General features: G+C 51.1%; 1 protein-coding gene across 7 annotated transcripts in view; it reads left to right on the forward strand.

Moving 5' to 3' along the window:
* Window positions 1–26679, forward strand: part of AGAP1 (ArfGAP with GTPase domain, ankyrin repeat and PH domain 1) — a 636823-nt gene that overhangs the window by 172680 nt on the left and 437464 nt on the right. For 5 of the 7 annotated variants that reach the window (XM_077155527.1, XM_077155528.1, XM_077155529.1 and 2 more), the window contains exon 1: window positions 15100–16147. The exons of the other annotated variants lie outside the window; for them this stretch is intronic. In XM_077155527.1, the coding sequence (XP_077011642.1) occupies window positions 15100–16147 (1048 nt within the window). Of the gene's footprint in view, window positions 1–15099; window positions 16148–26679 lie in introns of those variants that run through there. 7 annotated transcript variants of the gene reach the window in all.

A 26679-nucleotide genomic window follows, 5' to 3' on the forward strand; every position in this document is an offset into this window, starting at 1 on the left:
ACCGTCTTGTTCCACAAAGGATAGAAAGCCGCTTACAGGATTGGACAGGCATGTAAGGCAAAACACCGTCTACTGACAATGTCGTCTCATGATGAAAAATAACCTTACATTATGCACAGTATGTTTTAATGTGAAACCCTTAGGGTTTAGAATGCCTTTTTGCATTTTAAACTCTTAATTTTTTAACAGTTCTTTAACCGGGAGAGTACAGACTGTCACTAACTACAGAGCTCAGGGAATGTGGTCAGCTTATCTTCATTTTAAAAAGATTTCAGCCGACCATTTCCCAGATGGCGTAGGAAAGGCTTCAGGTGAGTTCCCTGATGGTCCTGCTGGAAGCTTGATCCCAGGCGCCCTGTCCCTCTAGGAGCACCCCTCCCGACACCCCCGAGGCCCCTGCGACAGAGCCTTGACTTCCAGGGTTATCAGGAGACACAACCCAGGCCACCTCTCCAGCCTTCTGTCCACCACAGGCTGAGGCTTCTGCCCACCCAGCCCGAAGGACTCCCCTGTGCCCCCTTGGCCCTGGGAGAGCCCCGTCTCCTGCACACTCAGCTCTGGGAACCACGGGCAGAAATGCTTGATTCTCTTATGAGAACACTCTGCTGGGGGGCTGGGGGCTCTAGGGGGGTGAACGTAGGAGGTCACAAAATGCCGTTCCATAGATGATGCTGAAACTTCATGGAAGAAGGCTTACGCCCAGAGCCAAACAATGGAATGGAAATACAGGGGGTAATAACAGCACTCTGCATTCACTCAGCAGTTGTGTTGTGGTAGCACAGCACTGGAAAGACATGAGCGGGCGCTGAACTTGAAGTGACCCTGCTCTAAATCCCACATGGACCACTTAGTGGCTCTGTGGTCTTGGGCAGGTCACTCGACCTTCCAACCTCCGTTTCCTCTACCTAAAAAGGAAATAATAGCCAACTGCTGTCAAAGAGGTGACTCTTCCTTTGCCACTTGAAGAAAATCAGGTATCATACCAGATTCATCCCAACTTTATTATTTGATGAATTACCTAGCACAGGAGAAACTTTCCAACTTTCGGTTTGTGCAAACCACAAAGATAGATGTAAAGGTAGATTTTTAGAATTATTTGTATTTTGTTTAGAGAATAAGCAGAATTGCTGAAAAGCCAGCATAAATCTAAGTTTTAAAAAATCGAAAATAGCCTTTCGTATAATAAGCAAGGCATGTTAATTTTAGAAAATACAGCTAAAGGACCAGAAGAAAAATTTTTACAGTTGCCCAGCATTCTTTGGGTGCTTATTTTCGATCTGGACTGTGTGTGATAAGGTGATTTTCAAAAAGGAATCTTACTTGGGTGCACGGGTGGTTCAGTGGTAGAATGCCTTCCTTTCATGTAGGAGACCAGGGTTTGATTCCCGGGCCATGAATCCCCACCCAAAAAAAGGGGGGTCTTATTTATAACTATAGTTAGTGCAGGTTTTCTTTTCTTTTCCTGAACAAACTTCGTAGCATGTGAAACCTTTGACAGGACCGCAGTTGAGTCTTCCATGCTCAGTAATGTGTTCACTGCCGTGGTATTTCCTGGACAGCTGGGGTTGCTTAGCTGTGTAACTATAAAAGCAGGATGAAGGAAGCAGATCTTCCAACTGAATATTTTAATAAGTGATGGATTGAATAAGGCCACAATAGTCTTCATCACATAGAGTGCTGATTGATTGAATGATGACCACAAAAATTCTAATAGAGTCATCACCACCCCAATATGGAGACCAGAAGCAAAGGGTGGGCTTTCACCCAAGCTGAAGGTCGTCTTCAGATGTCCCTGAGTGGGCTTTGTAGAGAGAAAGAGACCTCAGGATTGTACTGGATTTAAAGTGCCTGGGGCTAAGGGCCGTTCAGTGGTGGCTCAGTGGCAGAGTTCTTGCCTGCCATGCCACAGACCTGGGTACGATTCCCGGAATCTGCCCATGCCAAAAAAAATAATTCAGCTTAAAGTGCCTGGGGCAAGCTCGGAGGAGTCAGAAGGTTCTGTCCTAAAGTCCGTGTATTTGTGGCCATAATCCACAGGGCTTTTTACGACCCTTCATTTTTCTTCCCAAAGAACAGTGCTTGATGATTATTTCATCTGAAAGACCCATCTTGGGTCTCTGCTTTATTTTCATATAGGGAAATGTTCTCACAGTTTGAGTAAAGAGTTCCAAAATATTCTGCCAGACTCTGTGATTGCTTCTCATGCTGTACGCGGTGTATTTTCAGCTGGCTTTGTCACTGTGATTTGCAGTCATATTGGAAGCCCAGTGAATTGGGAAAGAAAATGACTTTATGATTGAATCATGTAATTTCAAACAACGGTCTTTCATGAATAAAGTATATTAATTACCATACCCAGAGTTATCCCCAACCCCCCCTTCTTTTTCTTTTTTGAGTTGTGCGTTAAAGAAACATTTGTGCATTTGGCAAGATCAGCATAGATTTAAAAGCAGACATGGAGCTTTGAAAATTTATTCATACTGGAATAGAGAACATAGAATTAATTAAGTTGACAGAAGCTGGAAGATAGAAGGGTCACTGCCTCCATTTTTGTTCCTTAAAGCCCTTTATTCCATTGGGAGATCACAATTCAGTACCCTCATACATGCATTCTCCATGGTGTATATTAATAAATTGAGTATGTGGAAAGTATAATAGATACAAGTCTGGGATTTAATGATCCTGTATGTGTTTCTAGGTCATTTCAGTAGTAACGATGCCCCTTTCCGAGTCGCTGAGCCTGTACCTGGAGGACTCAGCAGCGAGTCCCTAACCGGGCAAGAAGCTGACTCTCTAGTTAGTTTTGATCCTCCTTCCTGTGCTTCACCAATGTCCATATCCTCCACCCCCAGTTTCCCAAGTGGGAGCTGCTGGAGATAACAGACACGTGCTCAGTGCTTTTATCTGACCGATTAAAAACAACAAATTAAAATGTGTGGCTGAGAAAGTGGGTGGTTTCTGGGCCTGTCTTATTTGAAAGATGTATGGATGGGAATGTCTGTGTATCTGTACTTCACACACTTCAAAACATAGACTTTCTTCAGCGGCGATTTCTTTGCTCTTTTTTTCCCCAGAGGGGCACTGTTTCAGATGCCTGGATGCCTTTGGGGAATCAATGTTGGAATGTGATCCTGGCTTCTGGAAATCTAACAATTTATAGAAAAGGGGGGCGGCGAGGCCAGGCCAGGCAGTTTTTGGGGAGTTTTGGTACTTTCAACAAGGAACTAGCAGGACTGCACACACTCTTAAGAGGTGGACTCAAGAGTGGGTGGAGGGGGTGCTGCAGTGCCATCTCCTCCCCCCCTGTGACGACCTGGGATTTGTCCCACTCTGCAGACCCATCTCAGTTGGCCCTGGGGCCAGCCCATCCTGATTGCTAATGGGGAGGAGCAGTGGAGAAGATTGCCTTCATTGGTCTTGGTGCTTTGCACCCCTGTGTGGACAGATACTTGAGTGTGAAAATGCACAACCTTTTGTTTTTGCAGGGTAGTCATTTTATACTTGTTTTAAGGGCTATGCCAAAACACTACCACCATCCCCCCGCCCTAATCCAGTTTCAAGCCCAAGACTCTATTGATGGAGAAATGAGTGATGCGGTCCTTTAAAATAATAGCTACAAAGGAAAAGGAGATGCTTGCCGTCAGTTTTGCCCTAGGGCTTTCAGGTGAAATTACTGACCATGATGCACATGGATTCTGATGGTTTTAAATAGATTCTGTGACATACTTGTTATCAGACAGAGGTGGAGGATCCTTTAGCACGATGCCCTCAAATGACCGATTCCAGAGACACTGAGGTTTCAAAGAGAGAAAATTTTTTTTACTAGGTGGGTAGCAGGAGAGTAGATGACCTATCAGTCCAAAATTGTTCTCCCCAAACTCCAGTCATTCCGATAGTTTTAAGGTTGAAAGATGGACAAGGCTTAGGATAATGAGCCCAGTGGCCCCAGCTGCTGTAATTAGAGGGGGATGTAATTTCTGAGCACGCGCAGACTGAGTACATGTTTTGTCACAGAACACACGTAAGAAAATGATGGCCTTATGTGACGACGGGCCTGGGTTTTAGTATTATAATGAGGGGTAGGTGACTTGTAGGTTAAAGTCCAAGCTACTGCCCATGTCAGGTGGGCCTATTTTGGCTAGATCCCATCTCCGTTATCAAGGTAGCTTGGAACTTGGGGCGGGTTCATTGTGGGCTGTCTTTAGTGATTACAGGACTCAAGTTGAAAAACTGGATAATGGGGTACAAATGAAGGTTAGCCGCAAGGTTTTTATAATCACAGGGGCACGAGATAAGGGCTGTACAATCATTCTCAGAGGTTAAGGCAGCTGGATTACACTTAGAAATTTCAGGTTATTTCCCTCTGTCTCCTCCAGTACACCAGAAAGCCAAAAGGAGTATCCGTGTGATGATTCAGCCATCAAAAGCATCCCTTACATCCTCATTTCTCGGTTCCATATTCATTGACAGGCAGAAATGAGAGTCCAGATGAACGGGACCTGCTCCTCGTGTGTGCTCTTTTCCCATTTCCCCCAGAGCACGACGGTGGGATTGAGGGACACGGCTTTTTCATGCCAGAAGAGGCTGTGCTGCTTTTCGGGGGCAGCCCCCCCCCCCCCCACAAGTCCTGAGTTCCTGCAGCCGGAGGCTTGGTGGGCCCGGGGCGGGGCCTGGAGCTCAGCTGTGCGGTGCAGGGCTGTGTTTTTGGCCTCGCTGCTTCCAGTTTTTACTGAGAAAAAGTGCCTTTTGTAAATCCAAACGTGACTCTTACACCCCGAGTGCTCCTCCGACTTAAAGTTTAGAACAGCCGTCCTCCTCCTTACTATTATTTGCTAATCTTGATGGAGCATTAAAATGTTTCTCTGGATAATCAAGGCCATTAAACCTTGATGGCCAATTAAATATTTATGGAAATCTTTCCCTTATAATTTCCCTAATCCTTTGTGTCAAGCATTTTTGCTTGTTTGCAGGCACCTTTCTCTATTAGCAAAATGTCCTCTGTTGCCAGAAATGAGATTTTGCCAGAAATGAGAAATAAATAGTGCTGTGAGTCCCACCCTTGGAAGGTGGGCGTTACCTTTGAAAAGTCTGCATGTCTTCTGAGAAATAATGCCTAGTGATATAATTACATCCGGAATATTTCTGATGGTGAGAATTCATGGTTTTATAAGTGAGTATTTCCGCTCTAGGGAATGAAGCCTACAATTGACATTCTGAGACGTTCCTGGCACCTTCCAGAGTCAAGGTCAAGAGCCTGAAGCATGGGGCTGCCGAGTGGGGGTGGGGTGGGGCGCCGGAACAGGGATGGCCTGGGGCTCTGGGGCCCCCTGGGGAGGCAGGTTGTGGGCAGTGGGTGGAGGGAAAGCTGGTTTGCGGGAGAAAAGGGCTTTGCCCAGCCTTTGCAGAATCTCTCAGTGGAAAGAAGGAGCTCTTGGGCTGAGTCCTGGTGGAGGGATTTGGGGGAGTAACTCCACCCTCAGGCATTTTATCTGTCTTTTGAGATTCAAATGAATGGGAGCCTCGTTTGCCCCAGCGGGCCTTGACCTTTCAGAACCACCCCTCGGAGGGTGGGGGTTGGGGAGGTCCTTCAGGCTGCTTGCTTTTTTTTTTTTTTTCTCTTCTCTCCTCCTCTTCTCACCTCCCTTCCCCCCTCATTCTCAGAAGCAAAGCAGTATGGGTTACTCTCCTTTTCTTTTGCAAAGCTCCTCCATTGTTTCTCTCCAAACCTGAACTCCCTGGCCTATCCAGAGATGCACTCCCAGGGACGCAGACCCGGGGTCTCCCTGGGGGAAGTCGAGTCAGACTTTTCTGAGTTTGATGCCCTGGGTAAGGGCACGGGGCCCTGCCCGGCCCCCAGGCTGGAGTCCAGCTCGGCCAGACAGTGGGGCAAGGGGGCTGTGTGCAGTTTTCTGGCAGCCCCTGGCTGCGGGGAGGAAAGCCTCGGAGGTTCTTTGCCTTGGCTGCTGAACTGCTTTCCTGCATGAAAATGTGTTCTCCCTACAGTTGCTCAGGGAGGCAGCTGATGTTAGCGTCCCTGGGGACAGGGACTCTTAATTCTCTGGACCAGTATCCCTGAGAGGCTGTTACCTGGTGTCACACCCAGAAATTTCCCACTACAGTTGATGGTCAGGGTCCATCCGGGCGGGGACACTGGCAGGCTTGGGGGCTGGGACTGAGAAGCCATGGTGAGGATCCCACCGCAGTCCCTTGCCGGCCTTCCTGAAGGAGAGTGGCCTTCGCTGTCGAGCCTGTGTAGTGCCAGGCGCTGAGGGCCGTTGGCTCCTGGCCGGGTAGCTGGACGGAGGTCCTGCTGTTACCTTTGTTAAAGAGGTTCTAAGTTACTGCACATATTCCATTCCTTAGTGACACCCCAGGTACCGAGCCCAGTAGCGCGGGCTCTTCATTTCTTAGGACAGCCGTGACTCGGCAGGCGGCCTTGCACGCTCAGTCCTGGTGTATGAGCCAGCTGTGCCCTGGGTGCCGGGACACTGGGGCGAACCCGTGCTGCCTCCTTGCACGCAGTGGCGTGTGGCCAGCCCTCTGGGGGTCCCTATGCCCTGGGCTTTCTGGAGGTTCCAGAGGTCCCCCCACCTCCACCCACCAAAGTACACCCCATTTCCTGAAGTTTCCCCAGGAACCCCACCCTGGGGGCTGCTTCCCTTCCCCATGGCTAATAGGTCCTCATGCTTGGCCACCCAAGATCAGGTGCACGGAGCATTTTTGCAGTGAGGGAAAAAGTGAGTCACCTTCTCCTCTGGGTCTCTTCCAGGCCACTAGAGACTCACTAGATAAACCTGGGGCAGAGGAGGGTTGGGTGGTGGAACTGCAGACATTGGGGGTTGAGTTGAACCGGTGCAGATCAGCTGGCCTCACTTTCATTATATTTGTAAAACGGATCTTGAGTCAACTACCTGGGTGGATACAGTCACCCAACAAATAGCATTTATTCAGCAGGACACTGATGAAGGCTAGGGATGTAGAGATGAAATTGCAGCCCTGCCTCCAGGCCCTGGGCTCGTGGTGGGAGGTGACCATGGAATGGGGAATGTCAGGGCCCAAGGTGGATACTGAGATGAGGCATGTCCAGGTGTACACAGGTGTGCCTAGGTCTTGCAGGAGAGGAGGGTGATTCTATCTCACAGGTAGGAAGACATCAGCTGGAGACTCTCGAGCCCAGGGCCCAGCGACCAGTAGGATTTGGTGCGTTGGCTGCTGCACAGTCTGGAATTAGAAAGGAGTTTGGAGCATTTGAATGAGGACTGTTGGGCTTCCGCAGCTCACACACATTTGTTTTCAGCACTGGGACAAACACTTCCTCATATTTGATCATCACAATACCCTGTTATCATCGTCGTTCTGTCCTTGTTACAGAAATGAAAGCCATACCTAGAGATGTCAGGTAAGTTTCCCAAGGTCACACAGATGTGCCTCCTCTGACCCTGGAGCCCAGCCTCTTTGCCACTGCATGGAGCAGGATGGCCAGGAGAGTTGGGGGCTAGTGGTGGTGCCAGGAACCTTGCATGCCAGGTGAGAGGTGGGCATCTTATTGGCCCCTGATTGCAGGGGAGGGGTAGCTTCCTGAGAGCGTGCTGTCAAGACTGGGAGTGGGGCAGCGAGGGAACAGGTTACTCTGGGAATCCAGGGGAAGTGTGAAGAGGTGAGGAAGCAGAGCAGACTTTTCCAGGAGGTCTTAAGTTTTAGGACCCCTGGCTGTGAAGGGCAGGAGGAAGAGGTGGAGGGTGTGCAGGTGAGGGAGAGTTTTGGTTCTATTTTTAGTGAATGGGAGACAATTGAGAATTTTCATGTAGGGGTGGTTAGGAGAGGAGATGATTTGCCAAGTGTCTGCATTTCCTTCCAGTTCCCAGGTGACACACCTGTGCTGAGGGTCCATGAGCCACACAGTTCAGGGGGCTGGCATTTGGATGGATTCACCTATGGGGTGTACCCAGGCTGGGTCTTAGAGGGATCATCAGCTGGGAGAGGATTGTCTGGAGTGGACAAAATGATACAGTCCTTGGCCTTTGCTGAATAGAGAAGGAGCCAGGAGGAGGGGCTGAGGATTGAGCAGGAAAGGATGCTGGTGTAATCTCCTTGGCTGCTGAAGCACATGTCATGCAATGGGTTGGCTTAAACAATGGGAAATGTATTAGCTCATGGTTTTGAGGGTAAGAAAAGTTCAAACCAGGTTGCCATCAAGGCGATGCTTTCTCCCCAAAGACGGGTGTCTGGCTGCTGGTGATTGTTGGTTGTGGGCTCCTCCGTCACATGACCATGCACCTGGGAGCCCTCCTGGCCTCTCTCTCCTATTTCTGGTTCCCTTGACCTTCAGGGTCTTGCTTCCCCTGGCTTTCTCTCTCTGTCTGAACTTCATTCTCCTTATGAAGGTCTCCAGTAACAGGGTTAAGGCCCCTCCTGGCTGAGGTGGACTGCACTCTAACTGAAACCTCATCAGAAGCTCCTACTTACAATGGTTCACACCTACAGGAATGGGTTAAGTTTAAGAGCATGTTTTTCTGGGCTACATAGCCGCAAGCCACCACAGATGCATTACACGAGCTTCCCAACAGCTGTAGAGTGGGAGTTCTGGAAACAAAGGATGGAAATCTGGAAGACTGTGGGCAGAGATTGGGCAGTTGAAGGCCAACATTTTAGGGCAGTTTCAGCCCTGGTTGTGTCAAGCCTGTGTCTGTGGGTGGAGGTCCTAGGAACTTGGAGAAGGAGAAGGTCACTGGAGTGGAGGAGGCCAAGGGATGGTGAGGTGGGTGTGCTCTGATTCTCCAGTGATGCTGAAATCCCTTGGCTGGACAGCTTCCTTTGGGACGGAGGGGTTGGGATGGAATAACCAGGAGACTGATGACATGAGAAAAGGACCAAAGGAATGGATGCTGGATCCTACGACTGTTTCCATTCCTTGCCAAACCAACTAGTACTGTCATATGTTGTTACTGAGCCTTATAGTTTAGGGTTTCTTTTCAGACTCCACTGTCAGGAGTGCCCAGAGTTGGGTAGGTGAGTTATTAACCCACTTTTCCAAATCTGTAAAGATCTGTTCTTGGAGTATAAGCAGCCAGCCTGTCATCTCCAACAACTCTCCCACAGGCAGGGTATGAAGTTGGAGGTGCAAGGAGAATCACTAACAGCTTAGGAGTATTAAACACTGTTTGGGCCACTTTGTCCTTCCCCCTCCTAGAAGATTCTGGAGTTGGTGGTGAGTTTTACCGGGAAGGAGAGCACAAGTCCCGCCTTGGCAGCTGCTAGAGTCAGACTGAGCTCTCTGTGTTCCTTGCCCCAATGTGATCTTGCTCCAGAAATGCCCCCACCCCTTGCTCTGAGCACCAGTGGTGATGAGCAAATGAGAGGACCCGGTGTTTATTTCATTTTATTGTATCAGAACTGATCCTGGTGACCCAGTTTTCCTTTCCCAGGAGCGCTAATGCAAGCTGTAACTGTCAAGGGGTGTGTGTTTACCTTGGGAATCGGAGGAGGACCGTCAGCTAGTGACACGAGGGCTAATAAAAGCAAGAGAATGATCAGGGTGCCTTCCGTGTCTGAGCCATGGGGGTAGGGGGCTGTGCTTTGAACTCTCATCTGAGCTGTTTTGTTTTTGACAGTTAGAGGAACACATATCAAATCTTCAAGTCCCCTGGGCACAGATAAAAGATTTCCAGATATCCTGCAAACCAAATCCTGATTGGGTACAGAAAGTGATAAGGATGTGAAATGCTTTTCTTGATGTTGAGCTTTGTGACTCTACTGATGCAAATTCCCGAGGCATTATTTATGGCCTTGAATTTGACTTTCATTCAAGTCCTGGATTTTCTAAATCTTTGAGGTCAGTGCATCTAAAGAAAAGATTGGTGACCATCCAGTTATACTCCGACTACTTTAGGTCTTTATCCTTTGTGTCTGCTCTTAGAAGGCTGCTGGGAGAATCCTTATGGGGCCCTTTATTGTGTTTTAATAGTAAGTCTGCATGAGGATGGGTTTTTAGATGATATTGGAAGTGGCCTTTCCTGAAGATCCTGCAAAGGAGAATGTTACCAGCTTGGGCTGATTTCCTGGACACACAAAATCTAGGAAGATTGGGTAATTTGTAGGAGTTTTCATGCAGATATGTTGCTTTGCCCCCGTGTAAGGGACAGGTGCAAGTATTGACAGCCCCCTGAGGGTCTGACCCCCTGGTCCTCCTGTCTCCCAGCCTCACTGAGCACAGCGGTCTGGTCAAGGCCAATGTGCATCACCACCATTCCTGACGCTGCTGGACCACAGGTGACCGGGAAGCCAGGCAGGAAGTCCTTGGACTCATCGATGCTGCTGGTGTGCACGCGGATGCACCCACTGGGCCTGAGGTGGAGGAGAGCCACGCCCCTGCCTCACGCAGGTGTGTTTGCCAATCGTCAACATCTCCGAGTGTTTACCTGTCATCTAGGAATTCCTAGGGAGGCACCCAGAGAAATACTTCCTTGGCTGGATCCTGCACTGAACTCAAGAAAGGAGCCGCTGGAGGTGGGTGGGGGGTGGGAGTGTGTGCAGAGGGGTGGCTCACGCACCGCTCGTCTGCCCTTCCCCACCCACGAAGCAACCTAGCGCCCTATGCTCCCTGTTCTTCCTTGGGCTGCCTTCTGTGAAACTGCCTCTCAAGTCAAACCAGCTTTGGCCTTGGTAACTACTGAGCTGTTGTCCTCACTCTTTTGTAGCCCGACAGTGGGCCTGTGGGGATTAAAGCTGGAAGGGGGGCTGCCCCCACCTCGTGTTGTGATGTCTGTGTGTTGTGTTCATAAACATTAGGCATTTCCATCGTTTTGTTGGCAGATTGTTTTTGTGGTTGGAAAACCATAGGCAGGATGTAGCTGCCTCCGAGGAACCCTGGGCTCTTTCCTGCCCTCAGGACAGCACAGCGGCCTGCCTTCCAGTCCCCTCACTGGGCCCACAGAGGGGTCAGGAGCTGTCGCCTTGACCATTCCACCTTTAACTTTCAGTTTGTAAGATGAGAAAACAGGGGGCCCTGACCAGCTCGATGGGTGTGCTTCAGGTCTCTGTAGATGCCCAGCCTTGTGATAAATCTTAGAGCAAAACCACGCCAACCTTAGTCATTTGACCTGTGTCTCAGGCAGCAAGGTAAACGATAAAATATCAATTAAAGTAAATGTTAGTATTGTTGTTTCTTAATATGTGTCTACCAGTCAAATGACTGCAGAGAACAGCCTATAAAGTGGCCTCTGGGCCAGGGAGGGATTCTCATCGGCCCCTGGGGCGGGCGTGTTGACCCCTGCCCCATCAGGGGTCCTTGGTTCTGCTGAGGTCCTGTGTGCGTGATCCCAGCTGCAGGGCCTGCTGTTTGGAAAGTCAGCTCACGAGATGGAAAACTGCTGGTTCCCTTTAAGTGCGGCTTATCAGCTCTAGTAATACTCGGGAAATGACATTCTCTTGGAGGATTTATCGGCAGCCAGAAATGGCTCAGGACATGGGTGTCATGAGAGGGGTGGCCGGAGGCTGCGGTTTGAAGTCGGCCTTGCGGGGGTGATGGCCTGGGGAGCCAGGAGGGAGGGGGGCACTGGCCTGCAGCCGGTTCTGCAGGGGTCCTCTCAGGCTGTGCAGGAGCCGCAGTGCTGAGGCAGTACCTAGCTGCTGTTCGGTTTTGATGCATCTTTGAGATTAACTGCAGGATTTTTTTTTTTTTTTTACCCCCTTAAAACCAAAATGGTGATATATACACTATGGCATGGAAAAATCCAAGCAAGGATGGTCTTCAGGGGTCAGTTGAAAAAGCAATAGGGAAATAAAGTACAATGCCACCTGAAACATATCTGTAGTGGTATGATTTTTTTGTAAGGCATGCCTGGCTTTGTGAGAGGGTATTTTGATTTTGGAGTGACAGCTTCTGTTGGGAGCATGTGTCCTCTTTGCATCGGAAGAGCCCATGTTTCCAGGGCAGTGGGGAGAGGCAATTCTCTGTGACCAGGTTTTTCAGTCCAGACTGTCAGCCCAGAGAAGGAATCATTACAGGTGGTGTTGAAAAGAAGTGCTTCCCTCTGAAGGAGCAAGTGCTGAAAGAGACTGCACACACCAGCCATGGCTGAGAGGTTCCCTGGAAGATTCGGTGTCATCTAAGGTGGATCAAATGGATTCTTCTACTCTGCAGTTTGCATCCTTGTACAGTAAAGTGAAAAACCTGGGCTGGATTGTACACAAAGGTGCAGGGATTGGGAGACACGGGCCAATAATTGGAACTCTAAGGGAGCGCTCTTTTATTTATCTTGGTTTTGTCTGTGCCTCACATAACAAGGAAGATATATTTATACATCTTAGTGATGGGTCCATTAATTTCATATTAAATAATGAGATTGGATCCGGCTGAAAATTTAAGTGCCCTGGATTCTAGTCTCACCATGGCCCCTCAATCCCCTCCTCTCTGCATTGCTGAACCTCCGTTTCCCCATTCTCAGATCTGTTGGACCATTTAGGCTGTGTAGCTGCAAAATTCTAGGCTTTTGCCAAATCTGTGTCATGCTCATTCATTAAGTGGACAAAAGGCTGGGCCCTGCCACCCTCTCTGGGATCATTGGGACCGTTTTATCTCCTTGCTGTCTTTTCATGGTAAATCATTTGGCCTTGCAAGCTCGACAGCTTTTTCCATGAGAGTAAATTCGTTGAAGACAGACACCCTGCCTTGCCATTGCATAGCATTACAGTGCAAGTTCTACAGATATTGATATTTGATGACTGAATGAACTAGTAGAAAAATGAATACATGAAAATTCACAGAAACCCCCCAGCAGTGCTGGGATCTTTCAGGTTTGATTGGTGTCCAGCTCAGTAACAGTCACAGATCTCTTCCCCTGTTTGTTGTCAAGAAGCAGAAAGCCGATGCTTAGTAAGACAAAGGAAATTGCATCATAGGGCAAGAATGGGTGCAGGCAGGGTGACCCCACACCCCAGGCTCAGCACTCACTGCTGAGCAGTGTAGACCTGGCTGAAACCCCTGCTCTTCCTGAGCCTTGGCTCCCCAACCCAACGTGCTTCTCAGGACTCCCGCCTTCTGCTCCCAGTCTGCAAACTGATGTGCGCTTCTGGAGAAGATGGTAGCTCATGCATATTACGAGAGGGCTTCCTTACTGAAACTCAGAAGTGAAGCTGGGCTGCCCTGTGTCTCCACCACGGCCCCGAAGACGTCCTTGGGCCATCACCTCCACCACCCATTGACTGCCAAGAGCAGGCGGACAGGTTTGCCCCCCCAGTGATGGTGAAGGTGACCTTGGGCAAGTGGAGACCATGGAGGGGTCAAATGTGTTTTGAAGGCTCTTAAAATAAATGACAGTCATGTGACTTACATCATCAAATCTGCATGTTTAGTTTTACTCTTGAGATGAAAGTCAGAATTCCTAGGCTATAATCGTTCCATAAGAGCCATCTGGTTCTGCCTTTGCCCCTTGCAGTGCTATGGGCACAATAGGAATCCCATAAATATTTTAAGGAGGTAAAGTCAGCACTTGACCTACTCAACCTGCAGAGAGCCAGTGAATCCCTGGGGGGCCTGAGCAGGCTCCCCTCCCCACTGGCCCATCCCTCTTTGGCAGCCGCAGGCCTGAGAAGGTTGAGTACAAGCTTCTGGTTTGATGAATGGCACCGTGTTTATTACATTTTCCTCCGGAAACTTTTAGACCCTCACACAATGTATCTGTGTTGAGGGCGACGTGGAGAACCCATGTGCGGACCGACTACGTGGAAATACTGGGTTAAATCAGATCATCCAAGACCAGCAACTATTAAAGCCAAGAGTCGGCAAGTGGGAAAATTCGCTGGAGGAGCACCTCAACTTGAAATACTGGCCTCAGATATTTAGCATTCACAGAGTGCCTGGCACAGTCTATCGGCTCATTTAGTACTAACAAGGACTGTCAGCGTTTATGTACTATTATGGTCACTCCCATCACACAGGAGAGAAGTCCTGAGCCCACTAGAGATTAAATGATATAGCCATTGTTAATGCTTAGTAATCGTGGGGCAGCTGAGACAGGCACATCTGCTCGGCTTCCTGCTCCAATCCCTCGAGTCTCCTGCCTGGTGTCGGGGAAGCAGGTGGGAACCGGCCTCCCACCACAACCGGGAAAATGCCTATAAAATAATATTTTAGGAGAGAGACGGTATGGTCCTAAACTCCAAGGGCAGTGAAATGAAATGCACCTGCCCATCTCAGAGGACGTCGGTCATTGTCCACTTCCTTCTTTGGTCCCATTGTCTGGAAGCCTACTTGTCACTATGCAGAGGTAACAGGCACCACCGGCCCTGTTTTTCGAACGAGGAGGTGAGAGACCTCACTAAAGCTCCAGCCGGTGAGACAATTTGTTTTTGCAGTCCAAGCCCTGGAGGGTTTGCTTGGGTTTGGGGACCGGGAGGGAGCGGTGGGGGGCGGGGGTCGGCCAGGTTCCCGGGAGCTCCGATCCGTGCGGCGGTTCTCCAGGCCGGTGCTTCGAGGCGACCGCCGGGCGGCGCTCAGTGCTCGGCGCTCGCCGCCGCCGCCGCCGCGGCCGCCGCGCTCCCGGGACTCGAGCCGGTCGGGCTGGGTGCGCGGCCCCTGATCGCTGCACGTCGTCCCGCCGCCGCCACTGCCGCCGCCGCCGCCGCCGCCCCGCCCCGGCGCGCATTTCCATTTTAAACCGCCGCCCGCCCCAGGGCCGCGGCCGGCGCAGCTGCCCGCGCGTCCCGGGCCGGGGGAGAGGCGGAGGCTGCCGAGCCGCCCGAATTGTACAGAAAAGGCCTGAGGATGCGGGCGGGAGCCGCGCCGTAAACAATGAAGCCGCGGGCGCCGCCGCCCGCCCCGGGCCCTGCGCGCCGCGGCCGCACCTGCCGGCCTGACGGGCCCTGCGCCTGAGCGGCCGCCGCGCCGCCCCGCCCGGGTCCCCCCGCTGGCCCATGGCTCGGCGCCCCCGGGCCCCGCACACGGGTCGAGCCGCGGCGGCCGCTCAGGGGCCGGAGGGCGCCAGGTGCGCCGTCCCCGCGCGCTGAACCGGGCCTGGGTCGCGAGCGGGGAGCGTGCGCGCCCGGCCTCGCCCGGACCCCCACCCGCGGGCGCTGGATGCGGCCGCCACCCCTGGCGACATGTACCTGTTGGACGGCAGCGGCGAGCCCGCGTCCCCGCCCGCGGACGCCATGCCGCGCGGGGCGCCCCCCAGGAAGACCGTTTACCGCATCTCGGTGACCATGGTCAGGAAGGAGCTGCTGGCTGCGGCGGGTGCCGGCGGCCCTGACTCACGTGCTCCTCGGCGGCCCCGGCCCGCTCGCTCCCCAGACGCGTCCGGGAGGCTCGAAGAGGAGGAGGAGGAGGAGGCGGCCGACGCGGCGGCGGCCGGGGAGGACGTCGAAGACCGCCTGCCCGGCGCCTGGGACCTCCGCACCTTCCGCACCCGCAGCACCGGGCAGCTGGAGCTCGTGCGGCTGCGGCTGTGCGCACGCGGCGGCGGCCCGGAGCCCGCGGAATGCAGGGACGCCCCGCCGGAGCCCGAAGACCTGGCCGCCAGCCCCCTGCCCCTCGAGGAAGATTTCGGAGCCGAGGGGCCCGGCTTGCCCGCGCCCGGCAGCCCCGACGTGGAGGCGACGCGGCCCGCGCCCCTGCGGCGGAGCCTCAGCTTCAGGCACTGGAGCGGGACTGAGCCGCCCCGGGGCCGGGCCCTGGGCCGCGGGCGGCGCCACAGCAGCTCCGGGAGCCTGGCCCGGGCGCCGAGCGGCGAGGCTGCGGCCGGGCCCGAGGTCGCCCTGGAGCCCAGGGAGGCCGCGCAGGCCGCCTCGGAGAAGCGCAACACGCTGGACGTGGGCGAGGTGCTCAGCCAGAACGACGTGCTTTCGGACCTGGAGCGCTGGGAGCGCAGCAAGAGCAAGAACCGCACGCTGGACAACAGCGACCTGCAGCGGCTGGAGCGGGCGCGGGCCGCGGGCTCCGGCCCGGGCGCGGCCTCCGAGCACCGGCTGCTGCGCTTCTTCAGCGGCATCTTCGCCCGCAGGGACGGCGCGCCCGGGGGCGGTCCGGGCGGTGCACGGTCTCCCCGGAGCGGCGCCTCGCGGCCGCGGGGCTACTTCAGCAGCCTGCGGCGGGTTCCGGCCGACACGCACTCGTCCAGCGCGGAGAGCATCGACGGGTCCCCGCGCAAAGGTGGGCAGCGTGGCCGGCGGGCCCCGGTGCGGGGGGGGAGGAGGGGTCGGGACGGTCCCAGCTCTGCAGCGGCTGATGGCCCGCGCGGGACTGGAACTGTGGTACTGCGGTTTCCCCCCAACAGTTCTGTAGCGGTCGTGGAGTCCTTGAACGCCGCGCCCCCCTCCCGCGCCTAGCTGCTTGCGCTGCTTTTCAGGGTGTGTCACCTCTGCCACGGTGGGTTCGGCCCACCTGGGAGAAACCGCCAGGCATCAGGTGCCCTCCGCCCTCCCCCGCGAGCTCGCTGCTGCGCGCCCCCTGTGATACCTGTGGGCCTGCCGAGGCCGTGTTGTTTGGCTGGCATTCATCTCCGTTTAGTTTTCCTCATTCCCCAAGTCTGGTTCCCTGTAGGTGAGTGCAGTGGCCTGACTCAGCTGATTTGGTCCCCACACCTTGGAGTTCCCAGCAGACAGTTCACTCCTGTGGTCAGAGCTGGGTCAGGTTCCCCTCCAAGTGGGATCTTACAGGGAAGGCTGGCTCCAAGGATGGTCATCGGGCAGCACAGGCGGCAGCTTAGCAGCCTATTCTGGAATCTCCTGTCCTGTGCTGATGGAATCTTCGTCAGGCACCTTCCCCCCCGTGATGTTCTCTTGCCTGATTCAGCTAATCTGATAGCATCTGGGGCTCAGAATCCTCTCAAAATGGTGAAACACACCTTATCTCTCTACATGTCTGAGCTTTAGACTTAAGGGAAGAGGCTGGGGCCAGGGGCTGCTTAGATTGTTACCCCCTAATTAAGTAGTGGGGGATTTTATAGCCAAAAAGAAGTCTGCCACTGTTCACTAAGGAAAAGTGGTTAAAAATGTCTTCTGTGCTGTTTAGTGAACTGCTGATGACGAGAGATAAAGCCCTAGAAGCTCCGGAGGGGGGGCTCTTGATTAGAGGTTTCCAGTGCTAGCACCATCCCCGGGGGGAGCATGCCCCTTCCTCCTAGCAGACCTCCCAATTAACTGATGCCCTCGGGCATATAGTGAAACCAACCATGAAGTCAGGTCTCTGCTGAAGAGTTCTTAGGTCAGCTGAAGACAAAGTGATGGCACATTCCAATATTTTTATAATGACCCTCAGTGTTTTAGAGAAAGTTTGCAATTAAAGCAGTTGAATGTGCAGTAGTGTTAAAATCTGGAATTTATTAGTGAGGACATAAAGTGACATGTTGCCTTAGTGTTTTAACCCTATCTTGGAATACTTACCGTAGGAGACCACACCTTGTTCCCATCCCTCTCTACGTGCTCTTAATATGTTAGGAAATGATGTGTTATTTTGTCAAGACAATTGGCTGTATTGCTCCTGGGAGCCTTCGCATTAGAGGAAGTTCAGTTCTGCAGGTGCCTCCTCGCCCTCCAGCAGGCTGCGTCTTTGTTAGCCTGGGTTTCTGGTTGGGTTCCAGCAAACACCCCTCAGAGAGAGAGAGAGAGAGAGATTTACATGATTGTTCTACAGAACAAGTTGAAAGCTCTGGGGGAATGGGAAGTTCTCTGACCGAATGGGTTGATAGAGATTTGAACTAGTAAAGAGGTGAAGTGCATTGGAATTCCCTCACTCTAGTACCTCAGGAGATAATAAAAGCAGTAATGATTCTCATCTCGTTGTCTGTCCCTGTTGGCCAGTCCTGCCCAGGCCCAGCTCCTTTGCTCTGGCCTTGTGGGCTATGTGGGAAGATGGGGAATGTTAATGAAAGAGGTAAACAGGTGGGCACTCCAGGGCCCCACTTTATTGTGAGCATGAGACAAACTGGCACCTACCTTTGCCTTTTACTGAAAGGCCAGCAGTGTCATATTTTTCCAAGACCACTGTGCAGCCCCTCCAGCTTTCAGGGTCTCCAGTTTTATTATTAGACTTTGACTTGGGTTTTAGTAGCTAGTTAAATAAGGTTTTGAGTTTGGGGTAAAATTCAGAGGCCACTGAACTAAGACAGTGACGGCCATAGGGTGCAGGTCCAAAGGCCTTAGGCACGCCCTTTGGGCTAGATGGGTTGGCCCAGTTCAAAGACTGGATTTGATGAAGGTTTTTTAAAAGGGTGTGTGGCTTGGGACTCCGCCTCAGAGGGTAGGCAGCGCCCTGCTATCAAGCCCTAATGTTTTGCGGCAAAGCCTAAGTGGAATAAACACCCACTCAGCGGGATAAATACCAACTCGTGATAGCCTTCTGCAGGTTCAAATTCACTTTTGCCTCCAGAAGTGTTTGCTGCACGTTTACGAATAAGCCTTCCGCTTCCAGAGCCTTTTAGATTTCAGAATGACATCTGCGCTACTGTGGACCTGTTAATGGGATCACATCCTGAAAAGGAGCAATCTTTCTTTCAATCTTGGCTACAAGGTGTTAAAACTTGAGGTTCTTGCAAGTATGAAGGAAATTGGAGTGGACTCGCTTCCATATTTTCCTTGGATTTTTTTCTGCTTTCTTCAAGAAACATCTATTCAATATTTTGAATTGGTTATTGAAAGATGAATTTAAAAGAGCCTCTAAGTAATTATCATGCTGAATCGTTTATTTGGCTTCTCAGAGGTATTAGTCTTAGAAAAGGTATGTCTGTTATTTTTAGGAATCAAGGTGGTTAGACTCTGCTTTGAGGCATAGGCAGGCTTCCACACGTGTACACGCCCCTCGGTTTCTTGTACTCTCAACTCCAGGCATTTAAATGGAAGGATTTATGCACTAACCTTTGTAGGACGAGCTTTGTACTTTCTAATCCCTTTCAGAAAGGGCCCATCGAGTCTTTTCCCCTGCCTTCCCCCTCAGTGTACAGCAGTTGCCAGGCCGCTGGCACTCTAGAACATTTTAAAAAGACCCGGTGTGAGACGGAGGGCGGCTCGGTGTTACATGACACACGTGTGTTAGGACAGAGCCTGCTGACCCAGGTAAAATTTAAGACAAGGGAAGAATTAAGTGAAGAATGAATGCTGTGGGGTGCTCCTTTCGGTTGTGCACCCCTCGTGGCAGGCGGTGCCATCCCAGCCAGCCTGCTGGCACCCCCCGGAAGCGGGCACTGGGCTGAGGCAGCCCAGCAGGCTGGTCAGACCTCCGTGGGTCCTTAGGGGCCTCTTTGCTGTCTGGAAGAATTGATTACAGCAATAAAGTGATTCATTGATCGCTGACTGGGGTCAGCTTTTTAAATGAGTAATTTGCAACTAATTTTTGACAGCATATTTTATTAGAGGCTTTGCCCTTTAATTTCTGATTCCCTTGATTTGTATCATTCAATTAGCGTAGGGTGATAGACTGTTTTACAGTTTTAAAAAAAAGTCCTTCAGTGATGAGAGTGAGAAAAGTCTAGTTAAATGAAATAAAACTACTGGAAAAAAACTTCTGGGTTTTATTTTGGAGTTTAATTTGTTACTGAAAAGAATGCATCAAGTTTCTTAGAAATGAAACATTTTTAACTGATCACATACGCAGTGTTTTGGAATTAGAAATGAGTATTCCTAGATAGAGTTCACTTGCTTTTTAATAAGTGACTCAAGCAATTTAGTAGAATCCCTTTGTTTGCATCACAGGCCTTGGATTGCTCTTTGGAAGCAGCCCTGCTTCCCCGGGCATTAAGGGTGACTTGTCCCGAGGCCAGGGAGCCTGCTAAGCAAGCTCTGGGAGCCTCAGACCGCACCTCCTACTTGTTTCCTCACTTCAGCATAAGTCAGTTGTTTGTGTCTTTATGGCAATGTGGAATAGAATATCCTGCAGCCAGAAGAATGTTGAAAAGCATATTTGCAAATTGGGTGCTGACATTTTAGCAGAGGCCTGTTACAGCGATCTCTTTGGTTTACAATTGACAAACACTTTGTGTTTGGAAGCTCACTGGTACAATTTTTGTTTTGTTGTGTTATGATTGCATTGACAAACATTTAAGTGTCTTTGCTGCATTCTGCATTTATGAAGAAGCAAGGCAGAGCTTCTGTCCTCAGAGATCGTCGCCTGCTGGGGAGTTGGAGGAGTTGCAGTGAATCAGAACCTGGTGGGATGCTTTGGGGAAGGGATGACTGCATTTCTCGGCACAGCGCCCTTCCCTTCGTGCAATGATCTCAGCGTGCAGTGACAACTTCATTCCCTGTCTGCCCGTTCTAGCAGTTAGTGAGTCTCTCCTGGGCATGAAGCCTGTATCACTCCTGTCGCATGCAGGGAAAAGGGCACAGTACTTGGTGCACAGACTTGAGTAAATGTTTGTGGGAATAATGAGAGGACTGGGGGGTAGGAGGAGGGCTGGGTGCAGAAGAGCCAGCAAATGTCCTTGAGTAGAGGAAGGAGTTAATGAGGGCCTCACAGTGGGGTAAAATGAGCTGGGTCTTGCAGGACCAGTAGGAGTTTACAAGTAGAAAAGAGGGGGTGCTCCACTAGCAGGGATTTCTATAGTTAGCTCCTAAGAATTCATTCTTGTACCCCAGATCTATATAATCATGCTAATAACATTGAGCACAAAAACGGATGTTACTGTTTCCACAATGAGGTTCTTTTCTCTTTGAAAAATATATTTTTCTGGAATAAGGTTTTCTTTGGAGGAGGGTATAGGAATTCTCTATAGACGATCAATTTTTATTTAGATGGTAGAGAATTGAAGTTACTAAAATGATGTCACAATGAATAAAATAATGAAAAAAGGGAGAAAGTTTTTATTTGTTAAGGACAGTCCCACATTTATGACACCTCACAGCTTTGGTGTCATCACCAGGTGATTAAGACTCAAATGTGTGTTAAGGTCACCAGATGAGCAGAAGTGGGAGACAGGTCTTGGCATCACTTTGCGGGACACCCCCCCTACTCACAGTGGTTTGGGTTTACTTTCTGGCCAGCCCACGTCTGAGGCTGCTGTGATGGGCCAGCAGCTGGAGGCATTCTGGCTTTCCCTGGCTCCTGTAGTCCGTGCAGGTGTTCACACTCAGACCGATGTGCCTGCCGCTCGCAAAACGTCGGTACAGTTCAGTTTACCTGGCGGGCTTTAATTCAAAGATGGGTCTTGGGCCTTTTATTCCTGTAGTCCCTGTTATCTTCATTTTCAAAGTTGGTTTTCAATTCTGGCATCACCGATAGATCTGAAGACTTAGAAAGCAGACCAGAGTTGTCATTGTCCTCCCCTCTGCCCCCTCTTCCCCTCAGTTAGAGGGTAGGAGAACACTGGTCACTCATTCAGTACCAGGATGTACCAGTGAAAGTTTTTGTCCAGGGATCTTTTTGGCTTTTCCTTATCAAATGAAGATAATTCCCAGAAGTGGTTGTTGGGAGTGGAAGGGAGAAGGAAGGTTCATTTGCTGCACATTCCTTTGGTTGGGAAAAGTTACAGAATATCGAATCTTATTTCTGATGTGGTCTCCTGTACCAGTTGGTCTGGGCAGCACACAGGGCCTTGCCTTCCTCCAGGGGCCTCTCTCTTGGGACGGGTGGGTCACGGATTCATTTGAGGAGGGTGTTCATCTGTTCGAGATTGTTGTCCGAGGAAATCTTGTGTTCCCTCTGGGCCTGCCACTGCAAGGGCTTCTTTCCAGGGCACACTGGCATCAGACCCTTGAGGACCGACTCTAAACAATGCCACCAGCCTTTCTGATGTGGCTCCTGTCTGCTCCGGGGGATGGGGAGGGGCCAGCGGGAGGGAAGGATGGGTATTTGTACAGCTTTTGTCCTTGTGTCCCAACCAGCAAATGCTTTAAAAGAAGAACAAAATCAGTTACTGTTTGGTCTGTGAGGTAGGTGGAACAAGGGTTTGGGGTCGGGGATGCCTCTTTGTGCCGTGCTGCTCTCCTGTCCTAGATGTGGGCACAGCTCCTCACCGAGCGGATGGCGCTGGGCCAGGGCTGGCTTTGCCTCCTTTGCTCTCACTCCACTCATCAAAAATTCCAAGTATCTGGAGCTCTCATTCTGCCAGTGACTTCATTTCCCAGACCACAGTCTTTCTTGGCTGTAAGTGTGGACGCCTCACCTGCTTTCTTTCCTTGGTGCCTGGAAGACTCTCGAGGCAGAGTTCCTGGAAGACACCGGGGATTTTTAATTTGGATGAGTCTGGGAGAATGAGCGCTTGGCCCCTCGATATTTGAGAAGCAGACATAAGAGGGACCCAGCTGGTAGCCCTTAATTAGTGAAACTTAGAGGGAATGGGATTTTGACCCCAAATTTGGACGTAATTTCTCCCAGCCTGAGCCATGCACAGCGACAGGCTGCCTCCTGAGCCTGGCACGTGCTGGCCAAGAGTGTTTTGATGTCGTGTGCTGTATTGGTGGCCATGCAGTGTTGGTTCTCGGGGGTGTCTTAAAGTCCCAGCCTAGCTCTTTGGGTCTAAAGTCTTTTTCAGAATCTAGGATATTGATGGTTTTTGTGTCTTGTTTTTCTCCCAGGATGTGGCTTTCCCTACCCCCAACCCAGCCCCACCTGTGGTTCCTGTTTTTTTCCTGGCGAATTTGAGACTTTGTAGGAGTTCCACCTGCCAGCTCAAAAGTGCTGCCGCCAGCCTCACCGCCCCCAGCAGCTGCCACCCGCAGGCAGCATGCTGAGCGCCCGGCGAGAGTCCCTTGGGATGCCATTGGGCCCTGTGGCAGTATCGTGGCCGGTGGTGTCTGGGTGTGACCTTAACCTGACTCTTAACAGCCTTTCCTGCCTCTTCTCGCACCCGCACTGGAAAGTGGGTCTCAGGCCCATGGGTTAGACGGTGGCAGCAGGAAGGAGGAGGGCTCCTGTTTGTGGGGGAGTCTTGAGTGAAGCGGGTCTTGGCTCCCAAACCTTGATTCCAAGGCAGCCGCTCCCAAGTCACTTAACCACCTGGCTGCTACTGCCTCATTTATTTAAATAGGTGCCTTACTATCTGCTCAGGAGGGCACGGGCAATCAATGATTGTGCAAATGCAGGTGCCAACCTGCAGGGCCCACCCTTGTGCCTGTGTTATGCGTTGAAAAAGACCCAAAAATGGAAAGTCAGATCTGTGGGATATGCTTACATTTGCAGTTACTGTGAGATGTGCATCAGCCAGGGTGCATTTCTTACCCCCTCAAGCTAAAAGTATAAATTGCATAAATTGACCTTGTGTTTGCTTTTCCTCACTCCACCCTGCCTCTTCTCCTACCCTTCAGTCACTGCTCCTTTTTACATTGCCGGCGATGAGACCTCAAAATTAGAAATGCGGAGAACAGAGTTAGCTTTTGTTCCTTTGGTTTACTCTCCCCTACCCTCCTAAATCCATGTAGCTGGAAGAGGAACTCTTACTTTGTAGCAAATGGACTCATATCATTGCTAACACAAACCAAATATGTGTGTATTTAGAAAACTCATCTCGGTACCATGTTCTGGCCTCGCATCACCCCTGCTGTTTGTTTCATCTGGAGGAATGGTAGCCAGAGAAGGCAGTGGAGGGCTTTCTTTGCCTGAAATTTAGAGTAAATCCTGCTCCTTAAACCCTCCTTCATCTGGTGAACAACCCTGGTGGGGATGACTCGGGGTCCCCTGAGAAGCGAGCCCATGTTTCTCAGGATGACGGGCACTTCACTGGAGCGTCCGTGCACCTAAAATGCCCATCTCCCTCGTGTGGGGGTCCAAATCGCCCGCTGGGCCTGTGTCGCTACAAGCCCTCTTCTGACTCTTTCTTGTACACGGAATATTCCTTACTCTGGATAAACGCACTGCAGCTTAACCCTTTAAGGTCACATGTAGCCTTGTCCATCAGTAGTACTGAGAAGTGACTGCACCCAAGAGACCACTGGGCAGGGTGGCTCCTGACGCCACTTCCCGAGACCCCACCGAAGACAGGGGTGTTGGAAATTCCATATGTAGTCAAATAAGATGAGGTGCGCTCTTCTCTGTCTGTGGAAACGGCCCAGAGGTTAAGAAATGGTCACCTTTGGGTGGGATATGAAGCTTTGACCTGACAGTGAGAGAAGTGCTGGGTGGGGGGGGGCCATGGACTCCTGGAGCTGTGATCGGGAAGGGAAGCACTCCAGCTGTCCCGTGGCCTCTTGGAGGCCTGGAGAGGGGCACTGAGGCGCAGGTGACTTCTCCAGGGCCTGTGTCTTTGTGACGTCTGTTTTGGCCCATGCTGGCGTGCGGCTCTGTCTTCGGGGAGCATTCCTATTGCCCCGTTCAGCTCGGGGGACAGCTCTGATGCCAGTCGCTGCCTCAGTGCGTGGCTTGGTGGGATGAGAGTGCCTTGGCGTCCCAGCCTCCAAATCTCGCTCTACTATGTACTGGTTCACCTGGGCTATGAGCAGCACAGAGGATACCTGTGCACCTGTGCACCTGTGCCGCAGCCGAGGCTGCAGCTGCTGTGCTTCTCTTGTCCTCCTGTCAGCTGGGCGGTGTGCTTGTGTCTTTGAGAAGTTTAGTTCCTTTAATACTCTCCGCAGCCCTTTGATGTCCCTGCCAGGTAGAAAGCACGCACTGAAGCTCTGCCTGACAGAAGTGACTACAGATATAGATTTCAAACCTAGTGCTTTTGTCCAAAGTCCATTTCCAGTCCCCACTAGTTAACTACCTCGTCCGTCCCCTTCCCCCAAGACAGCCACATGGACAGACACTTAGGAAAGAGTTCATTTTTATTAAAGACCTGTTAGAGGTTGAAGGCTTTGATCTCAAGTTAATGAAACAGGAGTAAATGTTGAATGCAACAGGACCTAAAAGTATAATATAGTTGACTATAATTGCTAGCTTTTACATGTCATTAGCATGGCCCAGTGCTTACCTAGTAACATGGCCTGAAGGTTCTGATGTGTTAATTTACTTCTAAAGGTAGGTGTTTGTTTGCTAAAGCAGCTGGAATGCGATATACCGGAAATGGATTGGCTTTTATAGAAGGGATTTGTTAAGTTGCAAGTTACAATTCTAAGGCCATGGAAGTGTCCACATTAAGGCACCTATAAGAAGATACCGTCTTGGAGGAAAGGCCACTGGCATCTGGAGCACCTCTGCCAGCCGAGAAGGCACGTGGCTGGCATCTGCTGGTCCGTGCTCCCCGTGCATTGCTGTCCCTTCTCATTCCAGTGGCTTTCTCTCTCGAAGCATCTGTGGGCCCTTTCTTAGCTTCTCCTGGGCAAACTCTGGATTTCATTTCTTAGCTTAGCATCTATCTGCATCCTCAAACAGCTGTTCTCAAAATATCCCTCTCTTAAAGGACACCAGTAAGCAGGGTAAGAACCACTGTCAATGGGCGTGGTCACATCTCCATGGAAACACCCTAATCAGAAGGCCCCACCAGAGTAGGTCTGTACCCACAAGATTGGATTAAAGAAGCCTGGCTTTTCTGGGGGTGCATAACAGGTTCAGTTCAGCATAGCAGGCCATTAATGAGTTAATAAATGAAGAATTATCGTATTGGTGAAATCTGTTTTGTTCTGCAGGGGTTTCTATTAAGCCATGTCCCTTACAGGGTCTCCTTTAGTTTGCTAGCTGCACGCTGTGGTCCTGCACTCTTGTTTTTGTTTGTTTGTTGTGATATAGGCGTGGTGGTGATAAATTGTGAGCCGTGTCTTCTGCCAAGGGGGCCATAATTTGTCTTCATTCCGGACAGCCCACGTCACTTGTTGCCTGAGGATGTGGCCTCTGCAGCCAGACTCCTGGTTTTGCCACTTTCTAGGTGTGTGACCTTGACCAGTTGTTTCAGCTCCGTGTCTCAGCTTCCTCCTCTGTAAGACGGGGGTTAACAGGAGCTCCTCCGTCCTGGGCTGGTTGTGAGGGGATCGGGTGTGTGTGTGTGCACACGTGTTTGTGCTGGCCTGCCTGTGAGCACGTGTGGCTTGGGGCAGCAGGGTGAATTCTCTGTCTGCTGCCTCTGCTGCCCTGGACGGCTCGGAGAGCGGCTTTGTGTGTGGAGAAAATCTGAAAACTACAAACTGATTCCTTTCCCTTAAGGTGGAAAGGGGAAGAATGTGACCCCTTGGAAAGAAGTACTTATTTTGGGTTCTGTTGGGTTTTACAATGTACTTGTCTCTGTTTTTCTGAAATGTATTTATTTTAAGATTTATGAACAGCTTACCGGGTAGGTGAAGCAGCTCAGAGGTCGAGAGGTGCATGTGCTGAGGTTAAGAGCCTGCCTTGCCAGTGCCCCTTTCTGTAAGAAGGTGCCGGCCCCCGGGCAGGGCTTGCTGGAGCCGCCATCCACTGTGGCCCAGTGACCCAGCACGTCCCCAGATTCTTTCTCTCCGGTTGGCTAAAAATAATCACGGCCTAGGAAATCCCATCTCAGCATAACGATGGAGAGAGCTGGTTTCTCCAAGGTTTCCCTTCTAGAATTTGGAACTTGGCAGCCATTCTTGGTACGAGAGGCACTGTATGTTTTGCAGCAGCTCTCGCTGTATTCCTTTGTTGGGTTCAGCGCTGTGCATCCAGAAAGGAGGGAATCCTAGTGATTCCTAGACCACGTGTGTACCCGTCTATCCCTTTCCTGAACCACAGATGGCAAGCTGTTGGTGAAAAGAAACGTGCAGATTCATGGGTTTAGTCTTCTGTGAGCGAGGTCACCATTTGCCATCTCTTTCTGCTTGAGTTGTTAGAGCTGCATCAGGGGGTGTGATAACTTGTCGGTACCCCTT

Source organism: Tamandua tetradactyla, chromosome 3, assembly GCF_023851605.1.
Source record: "Tamandua tetradactyla isolate mTamTet1 chromosome 3, mTamTet1.pri, whole genome shotgun sequence".
Classification (NCBI taxonomy): Eukaryota; Metazoa; Chordata; class Mammalia; order Pilosa; family Myrmecophagidae; genus Tamandua; species Tamandua tetradactyla.